Source organism: Girardinichthys multiradiatus, chromosome 6 (genome assembly GCF_021462225.1).
Source record: "Girardinichthys multiradiatus isolate DD_20200921_A chromosome 6, DD_fGirMul_XY1, whole genome shotgun sequence".
NCBI lineage: Eukaryota > Metazoa > Chordata > Actinopteri > Cyprinodontiformes > Goodeidae > Girardinichthys > Girardinichthys multiradiatus.
Window position 1 is genome coordinate 34,181,174 of NC_061799.1, and position 13,637 is coordinate 34,194,810.

Below are 13,637 nucleotides of genomic sequence, written 5' to 3' on the forward strand. Positions count from 1 at the left end.
GCGAAAATAAAAAACAAAGTTCCACTTTTAAGGAAGACCATCCTAATTGGTAAATGTTTACTTGCTGCAGCTCTCGGTGGGCAGGCACACAGCTTTTAATTAGTCATTAAAGCCTATGGGCTCTTTAAGCTTACTTTAAGTGTGTTTCCAAACAAACTCAACTCGGGGATGAACCGTTGATAATGGCTTGTAAGGGCCGAAACACAGCACTGAGTAATCAAGCACACACACAAGTAGTTACCCTTGCACTACCATTGTGCGTGTGTGTGTGTTTTTTTACTTGCTGCTGAGTTAGTACAATTTTTCAAGTTTTACCAGCCAACTGAGAACATTTTTGGAAAGTGAGGACATTTTTCTGGTCCTCACTTTTGAAAATGCGGTTCCTATAGGTTAGGGGTCACATTGAGGACTAAGGTGTGAATTAAGTTTAGGTTTGGGTGAGAGTTAGGTATGCCCTGGTAATGGTTAGGGTTAGGGGCAGGGGCAGGAGCAAGGTTTGGCCATAAAAATGAATAATAATGAATGGAAGTCAGTGGAAGTCAATGAAAAGTCCTCATAAAGATAGTAAAACATGGATGTGTGTATGTTTATGTGTGCACAGTACTGTGTATGGTGTTTATATGTGCAGGTGTCTGGGTGGTTACACAAATGGTGTGTTGTATGGTTCCTGGTGAGTAAATACAACAGTTTTATTCATCCAATTATCTTCACATTGATTTATACAAAACTACAGAGTTTATTACTTCTACTGTACCCAAGAAAAAAGAAATGGGTTTAAAAAAATGGGTTTAAAGGACAATCTTTGAAAGATACAAAAACACCATCTTAACATATAAAATGTTAAACGGTGGTCTCTATGAAAGTTTCAATTTTGTATAGATTTATAATAAGCACAAGTAGCAGGGCTGTCATGAAAAATCAGAAAATGTTAAGAATGTTAAGCAATGTTATAATTTTTAAAACATTTTATAAGTGGAAAAAAAATAACATTCATGATAGAAAAATGTTTGATTTTCCAGACTTTACAACTTATCTGAAATTATTATTATTATCTGAAACAATAGTCTTGTTGTCTTGTTGTTCAAATGTCCTGATCCAACTTCAAGTATTTTCTTGAAGTCCTGATTAAAGTATTTTTAAATAATCATGCTTAATTTGAATGCCGATGCCTATTTTCTGGTCTATTGTCGATGATTTTGTCAGTCACATTCTAAGCAAGCCATGCAGGTTTTGATCTGTTTTGGACCTTCAATTTGAAAGGTTACAGTTAAAATTCATGTCTGTGTGGATGGCTTGCAAAACTGTATTAAAAGAAGACAACAGGGCAAACCAAACTCAATATTCTTAAACTCTGAGTAGTTTAGATGCCAAAAAATGAAATGCTGAAACCTCTATTTTTATTTTCGTAAACAAAATTTACCATAAATCACAAACTATGCTTTAAAGTACAGTATCTGTATTTAGCGTAGGATAATCTTGATTTGAATGGATTTAAAGTTACAGGGTTTAAAACAGAACTGATATAAGATTGTTTAAATGCCAGAAAATCTGTGAAATAGCCAACACATAAAACAATCCATACTTTTTTGGACTTACAGAATCTGGAAATCAGTTTCCAAAAATTATAAATCCATTATCAGAACGTTTGGAGTACTTTCTTGGAACTTGAAGGGTAGCTGCGTGCCTTTCCAGAATAAAATTTTACATTAATTTTACCTTTACACTCTGAGAAAATACCCTTCAAATTTAACATAGCTTAGAGGTTCCATAAACCAACCTCTATCTTCTGGAAAGTACCGGGTACAAGTTCACTTATAATATTGCTCTATTCCAAAATGTCCCCTTTATGTTTTGGAAAGTTATCTGTAGGTTTCACACAAGTAATATGTAAGTTCCAGTAAAGTAACCTGTTAACTCTGGACAATAATGTTCGGGTGAATAAAACCTTTCAGTTTTGGGAAGTACCAGGCAACAAATCACCTCCACGGTCACAAGAGGTTATCTGTACACTCAAGGAAAGTAACCCTTAGGTTATGGAGACTAACCTGTAGGTGCATCAAAGAGTAACCTATAAGTTAAAAATTGTAACTTATACATGTCAAGAAAAATAACCTTTTATATTAGGAAAGTAACCTGTTGACTCTTTTTTCCATTTGCAAATATTTAATCTCAGAAAGATAAATACACATTGTTTCATTTTCTATCAACAGTTATGTGAATACATTTTGAGTTGACAGCTTCACGCAGTCTCGCACCTATGTGTTTATGCTTGTATTTGATTAGTTGTACTTGCTTTTATATAAAAGAGTTCCTGTGAATTGCTCTTATTTACAACTGCCAGTCTTTGCCAATTTATCTGAACTCATCTTTAATCTTTGTGCTTACTTATGTGGAAACATGTGCACGTGTGTGCTCCGGCTGTATTTAGAACTTGTTTTCTTTTGCTCACCGGGTCTATACACATTAATCTCAGCCTCGACGGCATCGTATTGCCTTGTATGCTCCGCTTTCTATCCCTGACCCAATATGCTGTGTGATCCTGCCTACAGCCTCATTTGTCTCCATCAGGGGACAAGTGAGGTTACGACTCACCAAAGCGCAGTACGTCTCGGGCGGATCTCCACACGTGATGTTTGGAGGGTCAAGGGCCACTCGCAGGTACTTTGTCATGTCGGTGGCTTCTGGCTGACAGGCCATGTAGTCCCATGCCAGGCCCTCCTCTGTGTAGATCTGGGACTTGCACACGTCATAGTGTCCCCAGGCTGCAGGGTAATGTTGCATTGCATGTGTCACACTCGTGCACACAGCCTGCAGGGTGAGTAATATAGGCCAAAACATTGCTGATCTTTTTCTTTATGGTTTCTGTTGAATTCCTGTTCTACGTTTTTGTCTTTAAAGCTTCAGCTGCCTCTTTGCTATACCAAAGAATGTTCTAAATCACTTGAAGGTCTGAACGGCGCAATGAAGCATTTAGGAACAGTGGCAGCATCTTGAACTTGTGTGTGAGCAAGTTCAGGCGACTATTGGCCTTCACGCTGTAATTCTGGATTTGATTGGCAGCACATCTGATTGGCTGATGAGACGTGCCAAGTGAACCTTTTCAACAGTGCTGATCGCTGATGAAAAGGTTAACAATCAGTCAGATGTGTTGTATGGAGAGGAGCGACACTCCTCATATGTCAGCAGATTCTGATCTTGATCGCCTGTCAATTGTGGTGTTTGCCTCTGGCAACATCCTAAAAGAGAAAAGAAAAAGACAGTTTGAATAATGCGTGCACACAAATATACTGGAAATAAAAAAATCTCATTGTTTATTCTCACATGCACGCACATAAACATAGGATAAACCATGCTCAGTGATGACCATGTCAAAATCACAGCAAATAATTCAAATGCTCCATAAAGTGCTACATAAAGCACAATCTCCATTAGATTTTCATATAAAAAGCCTTCTTTCCATGTGTCAAGTCACTGAGTTTAAGTTATAGCTTTTTCCGACTCCTTCGACACACTTTGCGCAAAGCAGCGTCTGTCTAAACCCCTTCAGAGGCATTTGCAATGCATTAAAATAAAACAGGGAGACAGAAAGGGTTTATTTGAGGAATTATATGTTGCTCAAAGCTTTCAAAAGGCATCAATCAGATGATGTAATTCTTGAGGCAAAAGCGACTTGCAGCAGTCTTTGACCTGTGTAATCATAAAATAAGAGTGTATTGAGGAGAACAAGTGACTACATACAACTGCCTCCAAAAGAAGAGGATTAGGTTAGTTGAGTTACCATCAGGCAACTCATATGGCAGTTTATTTGCTGTGGTGAAGATAAGTTTCTGTAAATATAGTGCCCGAAACATTTATTAGTAAAGATGGGTAATTGCAAAGCATATCCAAACTTTACTTGTTGGCACAAGTAACAAATAAAGTTTATTTAAAGGAAAGGTTTAAAGCAACCGTAAGTAACCAAGTGTGTGCACCCCTAAAATCCTTTTAAATAGCTTCTTGGTTAAACTTTTCCATATCTAAAGTTAAAAGAAAAACTAAAATGTTAAACAACACTGGATGAGGACCCAACTGTCTTGCTTTCATGGACGGTGGATGGTAAGAGGGATATAAAAATCTCCAGTTGCAAGGGGACCTTAGGGTCACCCAAGGTCTTAGCCACTACAAGATGCCATCTACATGCCGCACCCAACTGAGACTTGAACTGAAACTATGTGTTTTGGTCAGATGAGACAACGGATACCTTCACACTACAGGTCTTGATGCTCAATAACGATTTTTTAATGAAATCCGATTGTTTTTACGTGGTTGCTCAAACTACTAATTAATTGCGCACCACCATCAGACTGAACTCCAAAGTGACCTGCATGCAGACAAGGAGAATGAAGATTTCACACAGCAGCACACTGTTTACGGGAGTAATAATGGATGTCAGTGTTTCTGTTTTATTATTATGTTTTTGAGAAATGGGAGCCGGCAATATTATGACCGCGTTATAAGAGCACGAAGACAGGTAAGAAAAAAGAGAGCACACGTATTACAATTGCAAAGCTGAAAATCGCAAAGTCTTAAGGCACGATAAAGATCCAAAGTATTAAACACACACAGAAATAGTTAACTCGACACAAAATCTGTAATGATTTTTTGTTTTCATGCATTCGCACTCCTCCTGCCATGTCTCCCTGTTTCATTGGCTTCAGCCCACCTGTGTCATGCCTAAATGCCTCTCTGTTTCACTTGTGCACGGTACTTCATAACTTTCCCCAGCCTGTCTCTCTGCCAGATAAACGGCCTTCTTGTGCCAGTATAAGTCCAGTGTTTTTTCCATGCTTTTGTTCGTCTCCTAGTGATCGACCTAATTAATGCCCACAGATTATTCCCTCTTTGTCATGCCCATGACAAATCTCTACTGCCTGATATCTGGACGTTGATCACCGCTCTGAATTCTGACAACCGATTTCCGCCTGAATCCTGCATTAAGTGTTCCTGCATCTGTCTTCTTGTGAATGACCATTGCCTGTTAATTAAATACGTCTTTGGATTTTGGACTGATTGTGGAGTTGTTTTGTGTCTGTGACACCTCAGATGTAACGTCGCAGACTGAAGAGGAGCGATCCAGGGATCCTCCGCTTTTACACTCCATCTCCACAAGATCATCCACTCTGATGTCACTGTAGCTGCTGCCTCTCCGCCCACTTCTCTGCACTGCAGGTTAGTGAAACTGATCAAGCTCACACTTCCTCAACTTCCTTGAAGTCACCAACCTGTTCTTTCTCCCTGTAGAGTGGCAATCTGTATCTAGAACATTAAAACCTGTTTACAATTCAATAAACCAATTTTCCTTTAATGCTTACTCCTGTTTTTTGGTTAAATATCCAGGTCCTCTGTATAAACCATTACAAATCAACCGTCTTTTATGGCCATCTAAGTTTTGCAGAGCTAAATCCTAGAGGGAACTTGTCTGATGAGCTAATAGAATGGAGCATAAAAGAGGACCCAGAACTCTGAAAAATCTAGAGAGATTGTGCAAAGAAAAACTGTCCCTCTCTCTGCATGCTCCAACCTTGTAATATATTTCATGAAAGGACTAAGAGCTGTTGACAAAAGGCAAGGCTACAAAGTACTGATAGCGGCGGTGTCAATGATTTTGTTAAAAAACAATAAGTTCATAACATGATACTTTTACCCCACTGAATTAACACATTCAGATTAAAGGTTGGATTGGAAAAAATCTCTTTGAGGTTTTTGTAACTATAATCAAAGATGCTTTTATTATAATTAGAGAACCTTTACCAGGGGTACCAACAAATGCGCTCAGCACTGTAGCAGTAAAGAAAATTATGTTTCAAATCAGCATCTGCTAAAATGATCACAGGGTTACTCTAAGTTCCTTTTTAAGCATCGGACAAGTTTCACTACTTTCACTAATAGTATGTCAAATAAAATCCCACTAAAGAACATCTGAGTTTGTGTTAATGTAACAAAATGGTAAAAAGGGCACTGTATGCACCCTCACAATATTAACAAAATTAAATGTATTTTGACCACATGCATGACAAAAAAGGTTTGGGTATAGTTGAAATGTAACAAGAGATGTTCTTTTGAGTTAGGAACTATTATCTGCACTGCTGTACAGACTATGGAAACTTCAGAGAGAGTCATATCAGGATTTACGGATAGCAGCCCTCATTCTGAGGAACTGGGATGGGAAAACCAACACAGAACTATGAGTGATAAATAAGCTGTTTCTTTTATGGAGAGGTGTGTATTAAATTCAATGAATACAAATGTAAGTCTCTGGATAGGCCTCCCTCATTTCCAACACACAAAAATTGTTTCACACATTCATCAGGCTGCTTCATAATACTGAGGTTTACTTCACAATGCACCTTGCCAAATTATGCATCAGCTGTGGCTAGTGTGTGTGGGTGTAGGGGATCACTTCTCTTTTCTTAATTTAGGGCTCATAGGATGCAGCAGTTGGGTTCACAATGGGAAGTTTAGATTTAATCTTTCACACATTGAGTAATGAAATCTTCACACACTACTATGAAGTAATGCAGGCTTGTAAGAAAATAATCTAAATTATAAAATATTTAAAACCTACTTTATCCTAAGGCAGACAGTTCTGCAGGTAGTGTCAAATAACCTGCATTTATATTGTAAACACAGCACAACTTATTATAGCCCCTGTTCATAGTGTGTGATATTACCAAATATCGTCTTCTACTCTTGTTTTTTTCCTTTTTTCTCATATATCTGCCTCTGTGACATTACTCAATATGCGGTGAGTAACCCAGGAATGTCATACTTTGGCAGGAAAAAAATACAAGGTCAGATTCTATATTAAAAGTCATAAATATTTAAGCACCTCTCCATATGCAGGAAGAGGAAGAGCCACCTCACCTCTCCCACCCCTCTATCTGTCTCTTCCCTTTCACTTTTTCTTAAACCCCTGAAACACCCCCTTGTGTCTGCTTGCATCCCATCCCCTGGGCAGCTCAAGCATAGCAGAGTGTTTTAAAAGTCAGCCTCTCGTGCACGATGTTTCGTAATGGTTACGAACTCCCCGTGCTAGACTCTTAAAAACCATGCCGGATGGGTTTCATTCATTTTATACTAATCGTGCTTAAGTGAACCTTTGCCCGCTGTCCCCAATTGTGACTTCCTGATCTCCATGTGACTCCTATGTAGGGGTCAATGTGAAAGAAAAAAATTTACAACACTTAGTGCAACTGCCCACAATTACATAAAAGGTGATAAGAAAACATCTTTTTGGAACAGCCTGACACTTTGTTGTTTATCTTTAAACAATTTTGCACCTGGTGAAGATTTTGGATGTACAGGTCCTTCTCAAAATATTAGCATATTGTGATAAAGTTCATTATTTTCCATAATGTCATGATGAAAATTTAACATTCATATATTTTAGATTCATTGCACACTAACTGAAATATTTCAGGTCTTTTATTGTCTTAATACGGATGATTTTGGCATACAGCTCATGAAAACCCAAAATTCCTATCTCACAAAATTAGCATATCATTAAAAGGGTCTCTAAAAGAGCTATGAACCTAATCATCTGAATCTACGAGTTAACTCTAAACACCTGCAAAAGATTCCTGAGGCCTTTCAAACTCCCAGCCTGGTTCATCACTCAAAACCCCAATCATGGGTAAGACTGCCGACCTGACTGCTGTCCAGAAGGCCACTATTGACACCCTCAAGGAAGAGGGTAAGAAACAGAAAGAAATTTCTGAACAAATAGGCTGTTCCCAGAGTGCTGTATCAAGGCACCTCAGTGGGAAGTCTGTGGGAAGGAAAAAGTGTGGCAGAAAACGCTGCACAACGAGAAGAGGTGACCGGACCCTGAGGAAGATTGTGGAGAAGGGCCGATTCCAGACCTTGGGGGACCTGCGGAAGCAGTGGACTTAGTCTGGAGTAGAAACATCCAGAGCCACCGTGCACAGGCGTGTGCAGGAAATGGGCTACAGGTGCCGCATTCCCCAGGTCAAGCCACTTTTGAACCAGAAACAGCGGCAGAAGCGCCTGACCTCGGCTATAGAGAAGCAGCACTAGACTGTTGCTCAGTGGTCCAAAGTACTTTTTTCGGATGAAAACAAATTCTGCATGTCATTCGGAAATCAAGGTGCCAGAGTCTGGAGGAAGACTGGGGAGAAGGAAATGCCAAAATGCCAGAAGTCCAGTGTCAAGTACCCACAGTCAGTGATGGTCTGGGGTGCCGTGTCAGCTGCTGGTGTTGGTCCACTGTGTTTGATCAAGGGCAGGGTCAATACAGCTAGCTATCAGGAGATTTTGGAGCACTTCATGCTTCCATCTGCTGAAAAGCTTTATGGAGATGAAGATTTCATTTTTCAGCACGACCTGGGACCTGCTCACAGTGCCAAAACCACTGGTAAATGGTTTACTGACCATGGTATCACTGTGCTCAATTGGCCTGCCAACTCTCCTGACCTGAACCCCATAGAGAATCTGTGGGATATTGTGAAGAGAACGTTGAGAGACTCAAGACCCAACACTCTGGATGAGCTAAAGGCCGCTATCGAAGCATCCTGGGCCTCCATAAGACCTCAGCAGTGCCACAGGCTGATTGCCTCCATGCCACGCCGCATTGAAGCAGTCATTTCTGCAAAAGGATTCCCGACCAAGTATTGAGTGCATAACTGTACATGATTATTTGAAGGTTGACGTTTTTTGTATTAAAAACACTTTTCTTTTATTGGTCGGATGAAATATGCTAATTTTGTGAGAAAGGAATTTTGGGTTTTCATGAGCTGTATGCCAAAATCATCCATATTAAGACAATAAAAGACCTGAAATATTTCAGTTAGTGTGCAATGAATCTAAAATATATGAATGTTACATTTTCATCATTACATTATGGAAAATAATGAACTTTATCACAATATGCTAATATTTTGAGAAGGACCTGTATACACACACAGACACACATACACACACAAGCACATAATGCTTTCTCATTGTGTTTTTGATTGCATTGACATCCAAGCAATCACTTATGATCTGCTGCCAATTTAGGCAGACTGCAATTCTGCTGTGGTTTACTCTGGCTGATGAGAGCAACAATAAATGGATAAATTCTCCTAACATCCTCAGAGCCAAAAGCCAACCCCTCAATATGAGTCACAGTGGGATCCACTGGCGAGCAGAAAATTGTCAGTGTGGGAACATGTTTTTTCCTTTCCTTTTTCAGATTCTCACTTCTCTCTAAGACCTTCATTCAAAATCTCATCCTTTTCTGTTTTAGTCACTCAACTGTTTCTCTGCATGTGTCTCCCAAATCCAAGTCTTTGCACTCGTACTACCTGCACATAAAAACACTATTACTGGTCCACCTTTAACTTCACCAACAACACCAGTCACATTAGCTCACTTGTTATTTGCAGCAAGGATTTTTCCCTCAGCACTTTTCTGTGGAAGAGCCACAGTTTCACTGAGGTGATGTGAGTGATGAGGGGACAGTGTGATGGTCCTGCTGCGGGGTGCGGTTTGTGTGTGTTTGTGTGTCTGTGTGTGTGTGTGTGTTGGGGGGGGGGGGGTTGTTCTGGTGAAAGACTGAGTGACTTTTAATTGTCATGCGTACAAAACGTGCATAAACAGATACATGCATACATAAATAAATAAATGTTGCATTGACTGTCCTCTCTTTTCTTAAATTTGATATGAATACTTTATACTGATTAATATTCATTAACATGTGCATGCAAAGAAATTACCGGTACACATTGTTTAAAAGATAATTGAAGCATTAAAGTTAATATTTTCCTTTTATAAAATTATACAACCCAGGTGGTCATTTCAAATTAGTATCCAATAAGTAAATGAATAAATACGTTTTCCATTAAAAAAAGATTGTCATGTCCTTTCTTAAGTGTATGCCCAAAAATGTTTTAACCAAATTGCTAAATTCTTAGGGGTGGTCATTGCCGCCATTTGTGGCTCCTCGTTGGTGGCGCCACTGTGGTAACATAATAAAATCCGACACACATACTGTATAAGTCAGAGTAAAAAGTGTTTTTCTACCTTTACATGCTATAATCAAACGCTTGATAAACGCTGTTTTAACCTTGCAGCAATCTTGGGTTTTTATGTTCTGGGTTAGATTTTGCGCAGAGGCGAGGTACACCAACACATGGCTTTACAAACCCTTTGCGCAACAGGTTTTGAGGTATTATTTATTTTATTGACAAACTGTTATATTACTAATACCAGATTTAATTGAGATTGTCACCAGTCTTTCAAAGAATAGATCAGTAATACTATTTCAGAAGAGATGCTGTGTAAATACACGGCTTTTTAAAACTTTTGTCGCATATAAAAATCTCCTTCAGTAGTATTTTACAAGCTTCAGCTCAAGCATAACCTTTAAGCCCTCTAAAAAGGTCACTACAAAAACAGAAAGCCAATTAAAAACAGACCATCTATATCAGACGACAGTGTATGAGGCACAAAATGCAAAAGCGACCAGAACAGTACTCACATTCAATTACGCTCCCGGGACGAGCTGCTTGTTCAAGGTATTTACAGCATTTGCAAAAGGGATTTTCATTCAAATCCGAGAGCCTTTTCTTTCATGTCTATTTTGCTCTGATAGTTGCAAAAAAAAAAAAAAAAAGATCGCGTGGTAAAAAGTAACGTTGACGCATAACGCGTGAATTCACATGGAGACCTGCGGCGTTTTGCTTTGCTCCAACTTTCTTTCAACTTTATGGTCTCACTAGCTAAGCATATTTTCTTCCAATCACAATCTTTTCTCTCGCTCACGCCGGACTTGTCCGAACATCGACTGTCAATACTTTACGCAACGCTGCTGCTTATTGGTGCGGTGTTCGTCAGAATGGCGCACAGGAAAATGACACCCTCAAGCAGCTTTATTAGCCGAGGGGATTCACTTCATTGTCCCCAGATTTATGGAAGTATATCCCGATGGAGAGCGAGTCTTGGGGCACAGGTTACTTGATTTCTCAGCCTGGGCTTGTTGTGAACATAGGAGAGAGGAGAGAGATAAGCATCTCTCTGAAAAGGAGCCACAATGTCCTGTTTCACGTGAACGCTCCGCCGGGTCCTAAAGATATTGGCGACAGACAGATGAATCTCAACTTCAACTATTTCTCCAAAACACTGCTGTAGTTAGTTCTCATTTCTGTGCGAAATAGGTGCAGGGTTTTCCTTACGTTTAATAGGAAACTTTATTTTATGGTTTCTCTTTTTCAAACTTGAAAATCAATTGATCATTTTTATTGTTTTACATTTTCATTTATGATTTTTCAAATTGTTATTTAGTTTCTTTTTTAGTTTTGCATTTGATCATTTCAATTATATAAAGTTTTTGGAGCATATAGGTTTTGCAAGCAATTTGCAGGAAAGGCAAAATGCACGTGTGATGATTAATAGTGTGGTTCATGCCTGTTACTCGACGTAACAGGGACACCTAATTAGGTATAGAGTCCAACTCTTTAGCAACTCGGATATCTGTAACCGAACGCATTCTTCTACGAGTAAGAGATGATTAGCTCACAACAGCGGCATGCCCTAGTGCTTTAAACAGCGTGTTATCACGGACATTTGACCTATGAGAAAACTGTCACTGAGTTTGGATTATTTTACAAACATAACAAAGATGCAGAGTAAAGCTATCCAAAACAAAACACGTGTGCTAAACCAGGCCCCGAGCGATCGGGGAATATGTTTAGAAACCAATTAGAATTTTTCAGTCTAATTTAGGCTGGAATGTGATCTTTTGCATCCGCGCTGGTAACCCTTTTAGTTCACACACACGCCTTGTTTCGTTTTTTTGTGGAATGCATCGCCTTAAGACTCGATGCATTTCACAACAAACAACCACAAAAAAGATCTTACCTTGGATATAAGAAAGTGGGGATACAAGCTGTAAAAACCCGATCAAGGGCGAGGAAAAAAATTAATGTCCTGAATCTGTGGAGTAATTATTCGTATTTTCTTTTTTTGGGAAGCAGCGCTGAAAGAACAAGTAGGCGCGCCTGCCTGGCTCCCTTGGCGCGGAGTCACAGATGTCACCCTCTCCCACTACAGGGTGCCGAGCAGCGCGGCGAACAGGCATGCTGACAGCTCGCTTGGAATACGCATTTTAATTGTGCGTAATGCCAAACTGCTGCAAATTATCACACGATAAGAGCAGCCGCGCCCAGCTGAAGGTCAACACAGTTACTGAGCAGATCCGTATCCCACTCAATGGTGCTGCACACAGTTCCAAACTACAGGGATTATTTGCAGAATAAGCAAATCTTTTCTATTTTACTAAACATTCTTCTTTTTAGGTACTTTTCTGTCTGTGACCATTTCCATGTGCTGCGGAATGTTTAATAAGAAATCCATGAAGCTCAACTTAAAAATAATAATAATAATAATAAATAAATAAAGACGTTTTTTTTTTCAAGCTTTTTCTTTAAATTCAGCACTATGGACAGCTCATGTAGCCCACAAGCATTGCAGATGTTTGAGTGCATTTTATTATTAATTCAGCATTAGCTAACTTGTGAACTGTTACTGTATTTTTTTTTTTTATAGCCGCTCTATAATTATTTTATTTTTGACTTCATTGCTGTATTGTATTGTGTTTTCAGGATTTATTTCATTGCTTTCTTTGTAAGTTGACTTTTGACTTTATAAAGTATTATTTATTGAAATTGTAAAACAAAAATATTTTTTGTGCAGCACAGCACACGTGCTTGACCTACACTCTTGATTATACTGGCTTGTTGACTTTATAAAGCTCATACATGGTCATGGGCTGAGCCTTAGAGATAGGGTGACGAGCTCCATCATCAAGGTGGAGCACAGTAAAGAGCTGCTGCTTCTCTTTATCGAAAGAAGTCAGTGGAGGTCACCTCAGCATCTGATTAGCATGTACTATTGGGATGAGTGCCCTGAGTCTGCCCAGAATCAATGTGTCCCTATCAGCCTGGGTTTGCTTTGGGATCCACCAGAATGTCTTGAGAGTGTGGCTGAGGAGAGGGATGTCTGGGCCTCCCTCATAGACCAGTTACAACTGTGACCTGAGCTCTGATAATCAGACAATGGATGGGGTGACCTATAGATTATCACATATCACCTCCTGAGTCACTGCACTACTATGTGATGAACAGATAGACAAATAGATAAATGGACAAGTTTACATACAGCCATCATTGGCAAGGCATATTGAAAAATGCATTCAGTTATTATTTGTTTTCTTCAGAGTGTAATAATTTTAATGATATTTAGAGACTACAGCTAGGCGGACATGTCTGCAACTATTGTGGATTTTGCTAAATTAACAGAGTTTCAAAATGAAATACATAGATATATAGATTGATTTGTTGTGAAGTGTAAGAAATTAGAGGTAATCTTCTGTGTTTACTATTCCACCCGCATTCTGCAATGCACAAGTACAACTGGGCGCAAAACAGACTCTCAGCATCATTACACCACCACTATGTCTAAGTGTTCCTAGTTCAAAATGGGCTTGTGCAACGGGCTCAACCTCAACACAGTTTGACATTTGTTGAGAAGGCTTAAAACTCAGGTCCAACATATTTAAATTAGCTTTATCATTTCTGTCAGGAAGAGTCATCAAATGC

At 39.2% G+C, this 13,637-nt stretch overlaps 1 protein-coding gene across 3 annotated transcripts in view; it reads right to left on the reverse strand.

Moving 5' to 3' along the window:
- The window catches only part of LOC124869633 (netrin-G1-like), a 111,419-nt gene extending 99,209 nt beyond the window's left edge, over positions 1 to 12,210 (reverse strand). For 2 of the 3 annotated variants that reach the window (XM_047367601.1, XM_047367599.1), the window contains exons 1-2: positions 10,520 to 11,042; positions 2,593 to 3,236 (exon numbers count right to left, since the gene is read on the reverse strand). In XM_047367601.1, the coding sequence (XP_047223557.1) occupies positions 2,593 to 2,838 (246 nt within the window). In that variant the 5' untranslated portion in view covers positions 2,839 to 3,236; positions 10,520 to 11,042. Of the gene's footprint in view, positions 1 to 2,592; positions 3,237 to 10,519; positions 11,043 to 11,898 lie in introns of those variants that run through there. The other variant, XM_047367600.1, reaches the window with a different exon arrangement.
- Between the last annotated feature and the right edge of the window lie 1,427 nt (positions 12,211 to 13,637).